This window comes from Loxodonta africana, chromosome 12, assembly GCF_030014295.1.
Source record: "Loxodonta africana isolate mLoxAfr1 chromosome 12, mLoxAfr1.hap2, whole genome shotgun sequence".
Lineage (NCBI taxonomy): Eukaryota > Metazoa > Chordata > Mammalia > Proboscidea > Elephantidae > Loxodonta > Loxodonta africana.
In genome coordinates this window covers 57,856,295-57,876,193 of record NC_087353.1, presented here as the reverse complement: position 1 = coordinate 57,876,193, position 19,899 = coordinate 57,856,295, and the positions used below count along the sequence as shown (strand labels likewise).

Sequence of the window (19,899 nt, the reverse complement as noted above, 5' to 3'; positions counted from 1 at the left end):
ATCCACAGTCAATGCCCATGGAAGCAGTAGTCAAGAAATCAAGTGATGTATTGGGCAAATCTGCAAAAGACCTCTTTAATGTGTTGAATAGCGAAGATGTGACGTTGAGGACTGAGGTGTGCCTGACTAAGCCATGATGTTTTCACTTGTCTCATATACATGTGAAAGCTGGACAGAGAGTAAGGAAGACAGAAGAATTGATGCCTTTGTATTATGGTGTTGGTGAAGCATACTGAATATACTGTGAACTGCAAGGAGAGTGAACAAATCTGTCTTGGAAGAAGTATAGCCTGTGTTTTTTAGACACAAGGACATGTCATCAGGAGGGACCAGTCCCTGGAGAAGGACATCACGCTTGGTAGAGTAGAGGGCTAGTGAAAAAGAAGAAGACCCTCAACAAGATGGATTGACACACTGGCAGCAACAGTGGCCTCAACCGTAACGACTCTGAGGATGGCACAGGATTGGGCCATGTTTCGTTCTGTTAGATATAGGGCTGCTGTGAGTCAGAACCAACTCAACGGCACCTAACAACAACATCCTAGAGGACAGATATCTTCCCATTGCAATATACAGAAGGAAACAACCACTTTTTTCTAAATTTTCAGATATATCTCATTGCAGCTCTATCTTTGGCCATTTTATTCGTAGCTTCTTACTTTATACAGAGTTAAGCTTTGTTATAAATTTTGCCATATTTTTATTTTATTTCATGATTGTAAGAATCACTTTTTTTCACATTGTAGCATCTCTGAAACCAGGTTGTATTTTAGGCTTTGTTGAGTCTTAGATCTGAGGATATACAGAGTGGATAGTATTTCACTTACTTGTTCATAAATTGAGTAAGAGTAACATAACCGTTGAGAGTATACATTCTTATGCAGTTTTCCAGAATAGCTAACACGGGTGTAAGAATTTTTAAATTATTTGAACTGTGTTCATGAAAGCAGAGGCGTGGGTTTTGGCACGGTAGATGAGGTTAGGTCAGTGTTGTGGGAGCTGGGGCTGGGCGCTGAGTGGTGGGCTGCACACAAGGAAAGTGAAGCCATGAGGGCAAGTGAGGTGGTGATTTTCAAGGGAGAGGAGCCACTGGATTCCTTCTGGTGGGGGTCCGAGGCCAGCTAAACCCACAGTGCACATTGACCATGGACAGTTCTATTAGATGAGCCAGTCAGCTCCCTTCTGGCTTAAGCCATCGTGGATGGGCCTAGTGCCCTCTGCATCTTAGTCCCTTACGCCCGAATAGGGAAGGCCAGGTCATCCTGAACTTGTTGGTTAGGTCATTTCGAACCTTCAGGACAGGTCAGCATTGTTTCAAGAGAAGCGTTGTGTAGAAGTGAGGCATGGCTTGGATTTGTCTAGTCTTAGGAAGTTTAGGGACTGGGGAGGAGGGGGCTCACCATCAGGTCTCCCCACGCTGTCTTCTGCCAGGGATCCCAGAGTGGTGTCCTGTGAACGTTTTAGGTGAACATTGACAGTGCAGATTAGTTTCTCATTCCAAAATTTAAACACTAGGAGGCAGGGCCAAGATGGCAGAATAGCTGGGCACTTCCTGCGATCCCTCTTACAACAAAGACCTGAAAAAAACAAGTGAAACAATTATATTTATGACAACCTAGGAACCCTGAACATCAAACGCAAAGTTAGAAAATAGACTGAGTGGCAGGAGCAGGGAGAGACAGTTCAGAAGCAGAGAGGAGTTACTGGACCTGAATCACTGGGATCCCTCAGGCACCATTCCCGGAAGCGACTGTGGCGGGCTGGTGGTATCATTTGGCCGCAGTTTCCTCAGGGAGAAGCAGCCAACCACACAGCCTACTCATACCTCCAGAACCAGAGAAGAACAGCGCTCTCTGCAAAAGCTAAGTACTCGCGTATATTTTACTGCACCCCCAGCCTTCAAGCCGGCTTCAGTGGCTTTTGACTTCCCTGGGCCTGAGGTAGGCCATGTTGAGTGCCCCAAGCCATCCTCACGTCCTTGGAGTAGAAATTAATTCACAATGGGGAAAAAGATAATTTCCAGCTCCACTAACTGGGGGAGCTCAGGACAGAAGTGACTCTTGTCCCAGTACGAACGGTCCGTGGATTTTGAATACCTTTCCCTCCTGCATGGACCTGTGTGGGCCTATTTCAGGAGAACAGGCCCTTGTTGGCAGACTACAGCCGTTTCAGCTGTGCGATGAAGAGGTGGGTGTTTGATATTTGACACCACTTTGCCTATTAAATAGGGTCCTCACCTACCCACATCAAGGGTGTAAGAAATGGTGGCTCTACTCAGGTTACCCAGCCAGCCACAAAAGGGGTCCAAGGATAACTGGTACCTCCCAGTCTTTACAAACAAAAGCATTGGGTGCCCATGGCCCATCTGCAGAACGCACCCACTTATACACTCCAGGGAACAGGGACACATTTTACTCACAGATATTTGGGGGACGATTCTCAGTCCCCTGCCTTGTTCAGAGTGTGACCTCTGCTGCAACCAGATACCGGTACCTACACCAATCACCCCTGCCCCTCTAAGACTGTACGACAGAGCTGTACCACAAACTTGACGATCAGCTACCTGGACACCTGAGCTGAATTCATACAAGAAAAGTGAATGGACTCCTAGACTGATATACCTGATAACAGCTCTAGCCATCTGGTGACAAGATGTCAGAGTTTCAAAGGTGAAAATAATCACCCTATCATACTCAAGCAACCTATTTGAGCATATCAAAACAAAACAAATCAAGAAGCAAGTAAGCAAACATAAAATAAATAAACTGCTAAAATAACTTATAGCTTGGAGACAACAGGCATATCAAGGCACATAAAGAAGCAGACCATGATTGCCTCAACAAGCTCTCAAAACAATCAACGGATCTTCTGGATGAAGGTGCCTTCCTGGAATTACCGGATGCAGAATTCAAAAGATTAATATACAGAGCTCTTCAAGACATCAGGAACAAAATTAGGAAGATCATACCTGTTTATAATTATGCTGAATGTAAATGGACTAAATGCAACAATAATGAGACAGTGGCAGAATGGATAAAAAACACGATCCATCTATATGCTACCTACAAGAGACACACCTTAGACTTAGAAAAAGCCAAGGAACACACAGGCAAAGTAGTTGAAGAAATAAAAAAGGTTATTCAAGAACATAATGAAAACCTTAATAAGCTGCAAGAATCCATAGATAGATAGTAATCAGAAATTCAGAAGATTAACAATAAAATTACAGAATTAGACAACTCAGTAGAAAGTCAGAGGAGCAGAATTGAGCAAGTGGAAGGCAGAATTGGTGAGCCTGAAGATAAAGCACTTAGCACCAATATATTTGAAGAAAAATCAGATTAAAGAATTTTTTAAAAATTAAGAAACCTTAAGAATCATGTGGGACTCTATCAAGAGAAATAACCTACCAGTGATAGGAGTACCAGAACAGAGAGACAACAGAAAATACAGAGAGAATTGTTGAAGATTTGTCAGCAGAAAACTTCCCTGATATCATGAAAGATGAGAAGATACGTATCCAAGATGCCCATCGAACTCCGCATAAGGTAGATCTCAAAAGAAAGGCACCAAGACATATTATAATCAAACTTGCCAAAACCTAAGATAGAGAATTTTAAGAGCAGTGAGGGCTAAACAAAAGGTCACCTGGAAAGGAGAGTCACTAAGAATAAGCTCAGAATACTCAGCAGAAACCATGCAGCCAAGAAGGCAATGGGATGACTTATACAAAGCATTGAAGGAAAAAAATTGCAAGCCAAGAACCATAAATCCAGCAAAACTGTCTCTCAAATATGAAGCTGAAATTAGGACACATCCAGATAAGCAGAAGTTTAGGGAATTCATAAAAACCAAACCAAAACTACAAGAAATACTAAAGGGAGTTCTTTGGTTAGAAGATCAATAATATTAGGTATCAACCCAAGACCAGAACCCTGGACAGAGCAATCAGATGTCAGCCTAGACAGGAAAATCACAAAAATAAATCAAGATAAAAAAACGCTCACAACAGAGAAACAGCGGTGTCATTATGTAAAAGAAGACAATATTAATAAAATAAAGAGGGATTAAGAAATGTAGTCACAGATCTTTCATATGGAGAGGACGAGAAGACAATATAAACCAATAAAAGTAGGTTCAAATTTAGAAAAATAGAGGTAAATATTAAGGTAACCACAAAGGAGACTATCCTACTCATCAAAATAAAATACAAGAAAAAAGTACACATCAGAAACAAAATCAACTGCAACGAATAAGAGAAAAAGGCAATATAAAATTATTCAGCACAAAAAATCAGGTGGGAAAAGAAACTGTCAACAACACAAAAAGACATCAAAATGACAGCACTAAACTCATACCTATCTGTAATTACACTGAATATAAATGGACTAAATGCAACAATAAAGATACAGAGTGGCAGAATGGATTAAAAAAAACACTGTCCATCTGTATGCTGCCTACAAGAGACACACCTTAGACTTAGAGACACAAACTAAAACTCAAAGGATGGAAAAAAATATATCAATCAAAAAAAAGCAGGAGTGGCAATATTAATTTCTGACCAAATAGACTTTAAAGTTTGATCCACCACAAAGGACAAGGAAGGACACTGTATAATGATTAAAGGGACAGTATACCAGGAGGATATAACCATGTTCAACATCTATGCACCCAGTGACAGGGGCTGCAAGATACATAAAATAAACTCTATCAGCGTTGAAAAGTGAGATAGACATCTCCACAATTATAGTAGGAGGCTTCAACACACCACTTTCGGTGAAAGACAAGACATCCAGAAAGAAGCTCAGTAAAGACATGGAAGATCTAACTGCCACAGTCAACCAACTTGAGCTCATAGACATACACAGAACACTCCACCCAACAGCATCCAAGTATACTTTCTTTTCTAGTGCACATGGAACATTCTCTAGAAGAGACCACATATCAGGTCATAAAGCAAGCCTTAGTAGAATCCAAAACATTGAAATATTACAAAGCATCTTCTCTGACCATAAGGCCATAAAAGTGGAAATCAGTAACAGAAAAAGCAGGGAAAAGAAATCAAACACTTGGAAAGTGAGCAATACCCTGCTCAAAAAGGACTAGGTTATAGAACACATGAAGGATGGAATAAAGAAATTCATAGAAACCAATGAGAATGAAAACGTTTCCTATCAGAACCTTTGGGACACAGCTAAAGCAGTGCTCAGAGGTCAATTTATATCAATAAATGCACACATCCAAAAAGAAGAAAGGGCAAAAATCAAAGAACTGTCCCTACAACTTGAACATAGAGAAACAGAGGACCAGAAGAAAGCAAATAATAAAAATTAGAGCAGAATTAAATGAAATAGAAAACAAAAACAATTGAAAGAGTTAACAAGACCAAAAGCTGGGTCTTTGAAAAAATTAACAAAATTGATAAACCATTGGCCAAACTGACCAAAGAAGAACAGAAGAGGAAGCAAATAACCCAAATAATAAATGAGATGGGTAATATTACAACAGACCCAACTGAAATTAAAAGAATCATATCAGATTACTATGAAAAATTATACTCTAACAAATTTGAAAACCTAGAAGAAAGGGATGAATTGCTAGAAATACACTGCCTGCCTAAACTAACACAAACAGAGGTAGAACAACTAAATAGACCCATAACAAAAGAAGTGATTGAAAAGGTGATCAAAAAACTCCCACTAAAAAAAAAAGTCCTGGCCCGGATGGCTTCACTGCAGAGTTCTACCAAACTTTCAGAGAAGAGTTAACACCACTACTACTAAAGGTATTTCAAAGCATAGAAGATGATGGAATACTACCTGACTCATTCTATGAAGTCCTGATACCCAAACCAGGCAAAGACACCACAAAAAAAGAAAATTACAGACCTATATCCCCATAAACATAGACGCAAAAATCCTCAACAAAATTCTAGCCAATAGAATTCAACAACGTATCAAAAAAAAAAAAATCCACAATCAAGTGGGATTTATACCACGTATGCAAGGTTGGTTTAATATTAGAAACACCATTAATGTAATCCACCATATAAATAAAACAAAAGATAAAAACCACATGATCTTGTACATTGATGCAGCAGAAAAGGCATTTGACAAAGTCCAACACCCATTCATGATAAAAACTCTCAGCAAAATAGGAATTGAAGGAAAATTCCTCAACATGATAAAGGGCATTTATACAACAGCCAACATCATTCTAAATGGAGAGAGCCTGAAAGCATTTCCCTTGAGAATGGGAACCAGACAAGGATGCCCTTTATAACCGCTCTTATTCAGCGTTGTGTTAGAGGTCCTAGCCAGAGCAGTTAGGCTAGACAAAGATATAAAGGGCATCCGGATTAGCAAGGAAGAAGTAAAATTATCTCTATTTGCAGATGACATGATCTTATACACAGAAAACCCCAGAGAATCCTCAAGAAAATTGTTGAAACTGATAGTTCAGCAGAGTATCAGGATACAAGATAAACGTACAAAAATCAGTCGGCTTCCTCTACACCAACAAAGAGAACATCGAGGAGGAAATCACCAAATCAGTACCATTTACAGCAGCCCCCAAGAAGATAAAATTAGGAGTAAATCTTACAAGAGATGTAAAAGACTTATACAAAGAAAACTGCAATACGCTACTGTAAGAAACCAAAGGTGACCTACATAAGTGGAAAAACATACTTTGCTCATGGATAGGAAGACTTACCATTGTAAAAATGTGTATTCTAACAAAAGCAATCTAGAGATACAATGCAATTCCGATTCAAATTCCAACGATATTTTTTAATAAGATGGAGAAACAAATCACCAATTTCATATGGAAGGGAAAGGGGCGCCGGGTAAGTAAAGCATTACTGAAAAAGAAAAACAAAGTGGAACGCATCACTCTACCTGATTTTAGAGCCTATTATGCTGCCACAGTAGTCAAAACAGCCTGGTACTGGTACAACAACAGATACATAGACCAATGAAACAGAACTGAGAATCAGACATAAATCCATCCACATATGAGAAGCTGATATTTGACAAAGGCCCAAAGTCAGTTAAATGGGGAAAAGATAGTCTGTTTAACAAATGGTGCTGGCATAACTGGATATCCATCTGCAAAAAAATAAAACAAGACCCATATCTCACACCATGCACAAAAACCAGTTTAAAATTGGTCAAAGACCTAAATATAAAACCTAAAACGATAAAGATCATGGAAGAAAAAATAGGGACAACGCTAGGAGCCCTAATACATGGCATAAACAGTATACAAAACATTACTAAAAATGCCAGAGAAAAACTAGATAATTGGGAGCTCCTAAAAATGAAGCACCTATGCTCATCCAAAGACTTCACCAAAAGAGTAAAAAGATTACCTACAGACTGGGAAAAAGGCTTTAGCTATGACATTTCCGATCAGCGTCTGATCTCTAAAATCTACATGATACTGCAAAAACTCAACTACAAAGAGACAATCCAGTTCAAAAATGGTCAAAGAATATGAACAGGCACTTCACTAAAGAAGACATTCAGGTAGCTAACAGATACATGAGGAAATGCTTACGATCATTACCCATTAGAGAAAGGCAAATCAAAACTACAGTAAGATTCCATCTCACTCCAGCAAGGCCGGCATGAACCCAAAAAACACAAAATAGTAAATGTTGGAGAGGTTGTGGAGAGACTGGAACACTTATACACTGCTGGTGGGAGTATAAAATGGTTCAGCCACTTTGGAAATCAATTTGGCACTTCCTTAAAAAGCTAGAAAGAGAAATACCATACAATCCAGCTATCCCACTCCTTGGAATATATCCTAATGAAATAAGAGCCTTTACACGAACAGATATATGCACACCCATGTTTATTGCAGCTCTGTTTACAATAGCAAAAAGATGGAAGCAACCAAGGTGCCCATCAGCTGATGAATGGATCAATAAATTATGGTATATTCACACAATGGAATACTACACATTGATAAAGAACAATGATGAATCCGTGAAACATTTCATAACATCAAGGAATCTGGAAGGCGTTATGCTGAATGAAATTAGTCAGTTGCAAAAGGACAAATATTGTATAAGACCACTATTATAAGAACTCTAGAAATAGTTTAAACAGAGAAGAAAATACTCTTTCATCATTACAAGAAGAGGGAGGGAGAAGAGTTGTCACTACTTAGATAGTAGATAAGAATTAGGTGAAGAGAAAGAGAACACAATACAGGCGAGGTCACCACAACTGGACTAAACCAAAAGCAAAGAAATTTCCTGAATAAACTGACTGCTTTGAAGGCCATCGTAGCAGGGGCAGGGGCCTGGGGATCATGGTTTCAGGGGGCACCTACATCAATTGGCATAATAAAATCTATTAAGAAAACATTCTGCATCCCACTTTGGAGAGAGGCGTCTGGGGTCTTAAAAGGTAGCAAGTGGCCATCTAAGATGGATCAGTGGGTCTCAACCCCCCTGGAGCAAAGGAGAATGAAGAACACCAAAGACACAAGGTAATTATGAGCCCAAGAAAGAGAAAGGGCCACATAAACCAGCGACTACATCATCCTGAGACCAGAAGAACTAGATGGTGCCCAGCTACAACTGATGACTGCCCTGACAGGGACCACAACAGAGAACCCCTGAGGGAGCAGGAGAGCAGTGGGATGCAGACCCCAAATTCTCATAAAAAGACCAAACTTAAGGGTCTGACTGAGACTAGAAGGACCCCAGAGGTCATGGCTCCCAGACTTTCCGTTAGCTCAGGACAGGAGCCATTCCCAAAGCCAACTCTTCAGACAGGGATTGAACTGGACTATGGGATAGAAAATGATACTGGTGAAAAGTGAGCTTCTTGGATCTAGTAGACACATGAGACTATGTGGGCAGCTCCTGTCTGGAGGGGAGATGAGAAGGCAGAGGAGGTCAGAAGCTGGACGAATGAACAGGAGAATAGAGAGTGGAGGGAAGGGGTGTGCTGTCTCATTAGGGGGAGAACAATTAGGAGGATATAGCAAAGTGTGTATAAATTTTTATATGAGAGTCTTACTTGATTTGTAAACTTTCACTTAAGGTACAATAAAAGCTGGAAAAAAAAAAAAGAGAGACCTTGGCAGGACACATAGACCTTATCCAAAACCTTACTGGAATGTTTAAAACTGAGGCCTGTGCTACTGCCTAAACTTGTCTACAATGGTCAGGTTACTTGTACTGCCTTGTTATATCTCTTCATGTCGTGAGGCTTCCCACGCCACCCCATCCCAAATAATAACAATAGTAAAATATTTTAAACTATGATTCTTCAAAGAAAAAAATTATACAGAAATTGTTCTGTGACATTGGTTGCAATACCCACAATGTGTCAGTACTCTCTCCCGTTCCCTCTCCACCCCAGGTTTCCCCTGTACATTTGTCCAGTTTTCCTGTCCCTTCCTGCGTTCTTGCCTTTGCTTTTGGGCAGGTGTTGCCTGTTTGGTCTTGTATACTTGATTGAACTAGGAACTAGGAAGCATGTTCCTCACAGGTGGACTCTGAGGTGGACTTAATTCTGAGTTAGCAGGGTATCCAGGGTCCATAGTTGCAGGGGTTCTGTGAGCATTATTTCTAATGTGAAGTGAGAATGTGTGATTTTTTTTTTTTTTTTGGAGAAAATTTTAAGAGCTGCATTTGGGAGACCTTACTGTCCACTTTTTTAAAGGCAATTCTGAGAGTAACATGGTGACTCGGTTTGCCCAAGTGTCAGAGAATGTGGCGTGGAGGCTCTGTACGAGGCCCTGGGCAGCTGCTGCCCCATGTCATCGTGGGAGGAGAGCGTGGCTGGTGGAGGACTGTTCACGTGGAAGGCTTGTAGAGTTGTCCTCATGTCCTGGGACAGTGATGTTGGCCGTGTTTGGGTGGCGAGCCATAGATGTGGCCTTCCAGCAAAAGCCATCCCACCAGGACATCAGTTCTTGTTACCAGGACCTTCCAGGGCTGGGGAGCATGCATGTCAATTTGATGGGTGAAAATGAAGTCAAACTAGTTGGATTTGCATTTCTTTGATTACTAGGGAAAAATTAAAAGTATTTTTGTTTCTAGAAATGCACTTGTTTTAGGTCTTTAGTCCCTGCCCTTCCCTGGTGGTTCTGTTAGATACTAATAGAACATTTCATAAATCAAGAGGCAGCTTTCCATGGAGGCAGTGCTACCGAGGAGCTCTGGGTGGGCTCTGCCTTGGGCCCCCTGCTCGGCCACCTTCAGCTTGGGGCCTGCCTACCTTCTCTGGGGATTGAGAGGCTAGTCAGGAAGTTGTTCCTCCCTGAGGGACAGGCGGGTAAGCATTGAATGAGCTGCTGCTCCCTGACACCAGCCTGCCTGACAGGAAGAGTTTGGGAAGGCAAGATGATGGGCCAGCAGGGGATGGAGCAGAGAAGAAGTAAGATTGCTGTGTCTTGTGTTTTTCCAGTATGTGTTTTCTTGAATTGTTTGCCTTTTGGCTTGTTCCCAGTGGTGTTAGTCTGAGAGCGATTGCACTTTTTATGTACTTAGACCCCTTACTTGTCCCTTTATGACTGTGCCCTTCCCTGCATGAGAATCATCGGGGTACTTGTTTCTCTTAAATGTTTTCTTTTTATTTGAGTAGTAAACGTGCACGTGTGTTCATTTTAGAAAATTTGGGAAAAAGTATAAAGTTAAAAATGATCGAGCATCCCCGACAGAGCTTCTAAAAATAAAAATGCCCTGGGTTCTACCCTAGACTTGTGAATCGTGTCCTCCAGGTGGGAGGGATCGGGAATCTGTGTTTTTGAAAGATTATTGGTGACTGAATCACTGCTTCATGTTTTTGACTAAGGCTTTTACCACTTACACATTACGAAAGTATTCATCTTAATTTTTCTGTAGTACTTTCACAATTTTATGTTTACTTCCTCATCATTTTCTATTGATTAGTCTGATAGCATTTTTCCATAACTTTCCCCCAAGTGAAATATTTTTTGGTTATAAAAATAGAGGTGTTGTAAAACATTCAAACAATATACAGTTAAATGAAGTAAAAAGTGAAAGACATCTCCCCACACACACATAACCCCATCCCTGCCCAGGGAGAACCGCTGTCTAGTCTTACAGAGATTTTTCTAAGAACATATACAGACATAACAGGGTTTACCTTATTATTTTGGCCGCAAATAACAACGATACATCATGTCGGATCTCACAATTTTTGTCGGTTGAGAATTGGGGCAGGGCTCAGCTGGGCCGTTCTGCTCCACATGTCTTTGACTGCGGCCATGGTAAAGGCCAGACACAGGGACAAAAGCTAAGTCTTCTGGTCCATTTTGCTGTTGACTCAGCTTCACTCACCCTCCAGGTTGCTTTTGAGATACATGTAAACATGCGTAGAGCTCATTAAACCACACTTTGGCCTCTGTCCCCAGGTAGACGAATCATAGACCAAGTTTCACATGTACACGCTGAGGTTCCAGCATATGGCTAGCTGTAGTTCAGTGATCCTATTAGGGACATCCCAAATGAATGAATGGATAAACAAATTATGGTATAGTCACACAATGATAATAATGATGAGTCCGTGAAACATTTCACAGCATGGTTGAATCTGGAAGGCATTATGCTGAGTGAAATTAGTCAGTCACAAAAGGACAAATATTGTATGAGACCACTATTACAAGAACTCATGAAAAGGTTTAAACACAGAAGAGAACGTTTTTTAACGAGGGTGGGAAGGGAGGAAGAAGGGAATTCACTAACTAGATAGTAGACAAGAATTAACCTTAGGTGAAAGGAAGGACAACACACAATACAGGGTAAGTCAGCACCACTGGACTAAACCAAAAGCTAAGAAGTTTCCTGAACACAGCCAAACACCCTGAGGGACGGTGTAGCAAGGGCGAGAGTCTGGTGACCATGATTTCAGGGGACACCTAGGTCAATTGGCATAACAAAGTTTATTAAGAAAACATTATGCATCGCACTTTGGTGAATGACATCTGGGGTCTTAAAAGCTGGGGAGCGGCCATCTAAGATGCATCAATTGGTCCGAGCCCACCTGGAACAAAGAAGAATGGAAAACACCAAAGACATGAGGAAAATATTAGCCCAGGAGACAAAACGGCTACATAAACTAGAGACTCTATCAGCCTGAGACTGGAAGAACTAGCTGGTGCCCGGCTACCACCAATGACCGCCCTGACAGGGAACACAACAGAGAGTCCTTGACAGAGCAGGAGAAAAGTGGGGTGCAGAACTCAAATTCATGTAAAAAGACCAGACTTAATGGTCTGACTGAGACTACAGGAACCCCAAAAGACATGGCCCCTGGACTCTCTGTTAACCCAGGACTAAAACCATTCCCAAAGCCAACTCTTCAGACAAAGAATAGACTGGAGTATAAGACATAAAATGATACTCATGAAGAGTGTGCTTCTTAGTTCAAGTAGATACACGAGACTAAATGGGCAGCTGCTGTCCTGAGGCGAGACGAGAAGGCAGAAAGGGGTAGGAGCTTGTTGAATGGACATGGGAAATCGGGGGGCGGGGGGGCGGGGAGAAATGTACGTTGTAGGGATAGCAACTAGAGTCACATAACAATGAGTGTATAAATTTTTGTATGAGAAACTAACTTGAGCTGTAAACTTTCACCTAAGGCACAATTAAAAAAAAAAAAGAAAAATTCTAAATGAGAAGTAGTAGGTTAATTTGTAACTTACAGATAACCTGCTTCTAATTTAATTGTAAGGTTTTTACCTAATTTTTGTGTGATTTATGTTTGTGTACATAGCATTTCTGTATTTTAAAAAACAGAGGGAGGCCAACTGGCCTGGTTTTTTCCAACAAGTCAGCTTTATAGTAAATGGAGGGTGGGGGGGCAAAGTGGCAGTAGATGAAGAACCTTACAAAAACTACAAATAAATATAGAGGGTGACCCTTAATTGGGCTCTGATTGTGTAAACCAACTGTAAAAGATGCTTTTGGACAACAGGAGAACTCTTAGTGTGGACTAGGTATTAACTAATATTAAAAAATTGTTGATTTTATTAGGTGTAATAATAGTATACTTTGAAATTTTTTTAAGTACAAAAATACTTTCCTCAGATTCTTCTATATCTTTCCTCCTATTGATTTCTGGCTGGACCTTCTAAATCCAGGGGGATGAGCTGATCTATGGGGAGATGTAGCATTATCACTGAATACCAGCAGAGGTATAGTGAGAGCAGAGACTTCCAAAAACAACCTGTGAAAATGGGAAGTGCCACAACCTTCCTGGAGAATAATTTGGCAACATGTATCAGGAGAGAGCTTTAATGATGGCCCTGTCTCGATTCACTATTTCCACATCTCAGAATCCAGCCACGGAAAATAAGAGCAGAGGTTTACCTATAAGATTATTTTGTTTACTGAAACTTTATTGAAAATTTTCAGTAACGGCAACAGAATGGGAACCGTTTAAATGCCCAGCAATGGGAGATTGGTTAAATGGATGTACACAGCCCTACAGAGAAGGGCCGGATGTGAACTGAAAATCTTACTGCACGAGACAGCTTAGTGGCATGGGACAATGCTGTGGGTAATCCTAAGCAAAGCATGTTTGGATACAAGACTGTCTAGACTGTGGCTCATACATGTATGTGTACACAAGAAAAAATACTGGAAGAAAAACACATGAATACTTTATTCTTTAACAGTAATCTCCTGGCTATTGGGACTCTAGGTGATGTTAGTTACTTTATTAATCATCCTGTTGGCTTCCTGATTTTCTACAGTGTACATATAACCCAGAAACCCAGTGCCGTCGAGTCGAATATACTGCTTTTATTTCCTAAACATAAGGAAAGGAAGCTGTTTTCTCCTAGGATTTCAGTACTTACTCTGCTGTCAGGATGCCCCATGGCCTTGCTGAGGCTCCCAGTGATTATGCACCTGAGTGGAGCCACCCTGCCTCTCTGTACACATTATCTTCTAGTTCACAAACGGGTAGAATCAAACAGAAAACTACATCCTTTTTAAAACAAGCTCTGATTCTTTAAGATATGCTTTTATAGGTTTTTCCCCCATCCTAATTACAGATACGTAGTTTTGATTCTTAATTTTTAAAAAATAGAGTAATAAGTGTTGTGAAATCAAGCTGAGAGCCTTAGGGTATCATATTTTTGGAAGGGTGAAAACCCCTGAATTATGGATTATTTGGTTGCATATTACCCAGTGCCGTCGAGCTGATTCATATATACATACATATTAGGAACATATTAAGAACATTATATGTCTCTTGTTTCATAAGTCTCTGTAGTAAGTTCTCCTGAAGAACATTCGTAGTTTAAAGAATAAGAAGACCCTATAGGTCACCCCTTCCCTTTTCATTTTTTTCTTTTCAGTCAAGAAATACGCTTAGTATGGCTTGTTCTTTTGGACAGATGAAAACACGTTAAACTATTTCTGTACTTTTAGCAGCTCAGCAAAAACTTCTTGGAAAAATTATTGTTAAACATCTGAGTAGAAATTTTAATGGCAGGAAAACATTCTTAAAACAAAAGCAGAAAAAGCATTAAAAACAATAGTGCTGGCTGGTAATATTAAGGAAAAGTGTACTTTTAGGAGAGGTGGTGAACACGGTAAAATCAAGCTGTGCATATTGTCCTTCTGGCCACATGAGTGTGAAATCTGGAGGATGTTTCTGATTCTTTTTGCTACATGGGATATTTGCAGCACGTCACAGTTGATCGGGCTAGGGCAATCTTTTTAATTAGCCCGAACCATATGAAACTGCCATTTGGCCATTTGGGAACTTCACAGACAGCAGTTTCGTATGTTTCTGCCTGATACTCTACACAGCTTTTCCTGTAACGGTGTATTTATAGGGTGAGTTGGGTTTTGATTACTGCAGTTAAGAGTAAGTGTCATTTTCATGCTCCAATGATAATCTGTGCGAGTAGACCTTAATCAGTCTTGCCTCTGTGCTCCTTGATCTTCCTTAAAGTTGTTGATGGATTAGTGAGAAATACATCAACTTTCTTCTCTGTGGCTGGTTTATAGTGTGATGGTATTACCCATCGGCTTTAATTATTGGTTTAAAAAACAATTAACAAACATGAACTGAACCTCTGTGAGCTTATTTAAATGTTTTGATTTTTTGTTTGTTTCTTTTCTTTCAGTCTCAGATGCAAACGTCAGTGGGAATTGTATCAACACAAGCAATTGCAACAGGCCCCACTGCCGACCCGGAGAAACGTAAACTGATACAACAGCAGCTGGTTCTACTGCTCCATGCCCACAAATGTCAGCGGCGAGAGCAAGCCAACGGCGAGGTCCGGCCCTGCTCCCTCCCCCACTGTCGAACCATGAAAAACGTTCTGAATCACATGACACATTGCCAGGCTGGGAAAGCCTGTCAAGGTGGGTGCCTTTTGCTGAAATCCTAGTGGCAGGAAGTTAGGATGGAATATGTCTTTATCATTCTTAAGCAGCTCTCTTGTCAGTAAGAGAGCAGCAGTCTAGTGCTGCCTTCCTTTTTGGAGGAGCCTAGAACATGTTGCTTGGGTCCCCACACGTCGACCCCTCATACGTCACAGGAATGCTCATCTGCTGAGGCGAAAGGCGGTTGGGTTCATAATGGTCTGTGAACGTAGGCTGGATGAGGCTGTGTCCAGTGTTTATTCTTTTTCTTCTTCTTCCCTCTGTAATGGAAGACATCTGTCACTTCTTGAACACCGTCTTTATCGCAAGCATCTAGATCATGGTTTTCTTTTGAGCCACATAGGGTATACCCACACTGACGCGCACGCCCCTCCTGGACTCAGAGCATCTGTCTTGCACCTGTTTCCTGTGTTCTGACTGCCGGGGCCTGCTCCCTTGCCCCTCTCCCTTTTGCTCTTGAGGCTCATCAGAAGGACAGCAAAGCTGTCCTGCTGGCTGGCTTTCAGTGCAGTGGTGGCTGGGAGCTGCATGGACGCGCATCATCCTGCTGCCTCCTTTGTCCCCTCTTGCGGCAGATGCCTCAACTCTGCTGGAGGGATGTTTCAGACCCAAAGCTGCCTTCCCTTTAGTCCTTGTCCTCTTTCCTTCTTTTCTTACTCATGCTCACAAGCTTTGGGGAATTCTCTCCCTACCTTCCCTCTCTCTGTGACATTTGTGAGTCCCCAGAGTAGCCCAATCATGACAGAGAAGCAAAGGGGGGCAAGGCTAGACCCTGAGAAAGAAAGTACAACACCATGTACAGAAATGGAGACAAAGATGAGAAACCAGGTTCTTTACCCTCTGACATCCTTTAAACAGCGCCTGGGGGCCCTTCAGAATCTCCAGACTTCTCATTTGCTTCTCTGTAGTTCTTCAACTAGTGTTTAGATGGTTTTCGTCTTTAAACATAATTTCAAATTTTATATTAGTGACAATACAGAACTATAATTTGTTCTGTCTTTTACTGCAGTTGCGCCATATTTCAGGTTCAATAGTTTTTGTTTTGTGGGCTGAACCTTAACTACCCATCATTCATAACATTGCTTCTATGGGAAGTTTTTATTTGGAATTCTCCATAGTCGCCTTACAAACGTTTTGGAAAACAGCCTGTTTGTAAGTTGAGGACTGCTATACTGTGTTACGGTTACACTTGTTACCATTTTCTTATGGACTCTGGCATTATAACTTAGGTATAATGGAAAGTGTGACGATTTGGATAGAAAAATAACATCTCGTTGTTTTTCTGGTCATAGTTGCCCATTGTGCATCTTCACGACAAATCATCTCTCATTGGAAGAACTGCACACGACATGACTGTCCTGTTTGCCTCCCTTTGAAAAATGCCAGTGACAAGCGAAACCAACAAAGTAAGTGAGCACTGGGGGTAGAGAAGTCTGGAGATGAGAAAATGAGCTATTTCTAAAGAGAATACAGAGGAGCATTTAGGAAGCAGGGCAGAATTCACTTGCCACCAAGTGTAGTGGCCAGCAGGGGTACTTGAGGTAGAGACATGCAGGACACAGGGTCAAGTTAAGGCGAGTGGACTTGTCCCCATGGACGTAAATGACCTGGTAGATGTGGAATTCTGTTTACTGCCTCTCCACTTCCCTGCCCCCCACTCGCATACATGTGAATTCAGTAATGATAGAGCAGTAAAGAAGAGGAAAGCCGCTTTAACTAATCAAAGAGCCAAGGTAAAGATTCTCCATGTTCCTTTATAAATACTTAGTATCTGAAGGATTTGAATGCAGGGTCACTGTTGTTTTTAGCTCCCATCAAGTCAGACCCTGACGCGTGGCAACCCCACGTACAACAGAACAGAACACTGCCCAGTCCAGCGCCATCCCCATGATCGGTTGCAGATGGGGCATTGTGATTCCTAACATTTTCACTGGCTTGATTTTTGGGTCATTTATTGTGGCAGGGATTTTATGGGGGGAAAACTTCCTTTGGAATTGGAATCCCCTTATCCAAAAGTAAGTTTTGAAGGTATTCTAGGAGAGCCTATCAGCCTAGGTCAGTCTCACATCCCACAGGTAGACTTATGTGAAGGTTTTCGTCCTACCCAGTGAAGTGCTTCCCAGCCCTATTTGCGTAACTGACAATTTGTGCAGCTTCAGGTTGGGAGTCTCTGCCCCGGGACTGGCCCCCTCCTGATCGCTCCCATTGTTGTGCTATCTTCCAAATCAGCTGTGTAGCCCCAGAGCAGGTGGTAAAACATGACCGTTTTAGTCAGGAGGCCTGAGCAGTGGCTTTGGGACCACCTCCCCTTCGTAGGCATCAGAGCTGAGCACGAAGCAGCAGGAAGGTTGAACCTCGCTTCCAGTTATGCCCTCTTCCCATGGTGTCAGAGAGAAAGCTCTACTCTTGGTGTGTCCCACAATTGGCCAGTTCAGAAGGTGCCCTCAATCTGTTACCCTCTTGCCTGGACTGCTCCCAAGCAGCTCTTCCAGCACAGCCGTCTTCATCTCATTCGTGCCATCTCTCCACCCTACCCTGTTTGCGTTTTAAGTGTTCATCACTTTCATTCTTCTTGATCATCTTTCGCAAGACCTCAATACCACTGGGAGAAAATGTGCTACTTGTCTTTCTGGTTGTTTCCAAGTGGTGCAGTGGTGTGGGAAAAGGCCAAGAAGCAGACTGTTCCTCAGGGTCCTGAGGAGTAGTGTGCCCACGACCGCATGCAGGGTCTTCCCCTGCGCAGGAGTGCAGCACTTAAAGCAGGGTGTCTGCATCGTGGAGGAAGAGAGCTCTGGGGGTCGACCTGTGACTTCTCTTCCCACAAAAAGAGTTATAGTTTCCTTAAAACTCAGCTTCCTGAATCTGTTAATTTTTTTTTTTTTTTTTTTTTAATTCACATACGCAGTTTCCCAGGACATGTCTTATATAAAGTGAAGTTCTAGGAGCCTGGGACTTCTAGAATCAGACATTTGGGACAATTATTCTAGTGGAATACAGTTTGTTTTCCCTCCAAGTTAGTGTAAAACTCTTTTTTAAACTAGTATGTTGTGATGGTTACAATCTTTTGTTAGAAAACATTTAATATTAAGAAGTAATAGGCTTCTTAAGTGCTAAGGTATTCATCGTACAGTTTGGAGTTGTACAGTAGGAATTTCATGAATAAATACTGCTGAGTAGCAATGAGCAAAGACTTTACTCTTTTAGTTTGGGGATATGGCTTTTCTGGGATCTTTTGTTGTTTAATGTATACTGCCATGGTGATTGTAAACCTGGATCTTTTTCATTTTTTGAGAAACACGTGGTTTTAATTTTTAAAAAGGAAAAGAAATTTATTTGCATGTGTGGTTTTATGAGTTTTTTTTGTGTGTTGTTGTCTCTAACATCCTTACAACTGCCTGAGTATTGTGAAAATTGATTCAGTGCGTACTCTCAAGTGGTTAGTCATAGCATAAGGTGTAACCAGGGCAATTTTATAATACAATGTTATCAAGAAAATTTAGATCTTTGCTCAAGAGTTGGGTAGTCTCTGATGAAAGCACTGAATTTGAACATTGGAAATACTCAAGTTGAGTTTCAGCTTGGAGTGTGTTCTTTTCGGCTCTACCACTATAGATTTGTGAGAACACGGTTGTACAGTGTGGTGAGTGAGGAAGTTTCGGCGGTACCTGTTCTATACATTTTGTTGGTGTTTCTCCTGAAGCTGATGAAGTGCTAGCCCTGGGCCCCGGGGTGGGACACACGGCCCCTCCCTCCAGGAGCCTGAAGTCGGGTGCCAGACAGAAGAGTACATGCACTAAAGATGGTGGGGCGATGGGGCACACGGGGGAGCAGGGTAGAGACCAGTCAGAACTATCGGCTGTCCTTGACTTTTACACAGGGAAAGGAGCTTGATGGAGCCTGCTTTAGATAAAATGACAATGGAAGAACATTTTAGACAGCAGGGACAGTTGTCAGCACAGCTCATAGTCTGTGAGGGGATGGATCTAACCAAACTCGGAGGTTCATGTGCAAGGAGATGATTAGAGGGTGAATGAGACCCCTGGGGACAGTCTGCTGAGGCCCACCTATGCCTGCACCATGGAGGGTGTGCCCAGGCGCCCTGCAGGGCTGTGCTTTTGGGGAGCTCTTCCCGCAGATGCCAACATCCCACCGTCTGGCAGCTTTAATTGGTGTCTCTACTGAGAAGACCTGCCAAAGTCACCATAGGCTAACCTGGTGTTCTTTGAAATGAAATCCAGACCCTGGGCTCCCTTTTTGGCCTTTGTGGAGATTTTTTAAATTTTTTCTTTGAATTTTTTTCTACGGATTCTGTAAATCACCGATCTTAAGGTATCCATCCCTGCAGCGATATTCCATGTGTATTGAATAAGTGGGACTCTTCAGGTGTACGCCAAGTGGGTCAGCCCTGGCATCTGGTTCCAGTGGGTTCCAGTGCCCACGGCAGCATGGGGCCTGTGCTGACCCATTACCACGTCTCCTGGTAGAACTGAACCTGCCTCACTGGG

At 41.8% G+C, this 19,899-nt stretch overlaps 1 protein-coding gene across 8 annotated transcripts in view; it reads left to right on the top strand.

The window, feature by feature from the left end:
- CREBBP (CREB binding protein) overlaps nucleotides 1-19,899 on the top strand; it is a 152,774-nt gene that overhangs the window by 74,158 nt on the left and 58,717 nt on the right. For 7 of the 8 annotated variants that reach the window (XM_064295460.1, XM_064295461.1, XM_064295462.1 and 4 more), the window contains 2 exons: nucleotides 15,133-15,373; nucleotides 16,687-16,800. In XM_064295460.1, the coding sequence (XP_064151530.1) occupies nucleotides 15,133-15,373; nucleotides 16,687-16,800 (355 nt within the window). The remainder of the gene's footprint in view (nucleotides 1-15,132; nucleotides 15,374-16,686; nucleotides 16,801-19,899) is intronic. The other variant, XM_064295459.1, reaches the window with a different exon arrangement.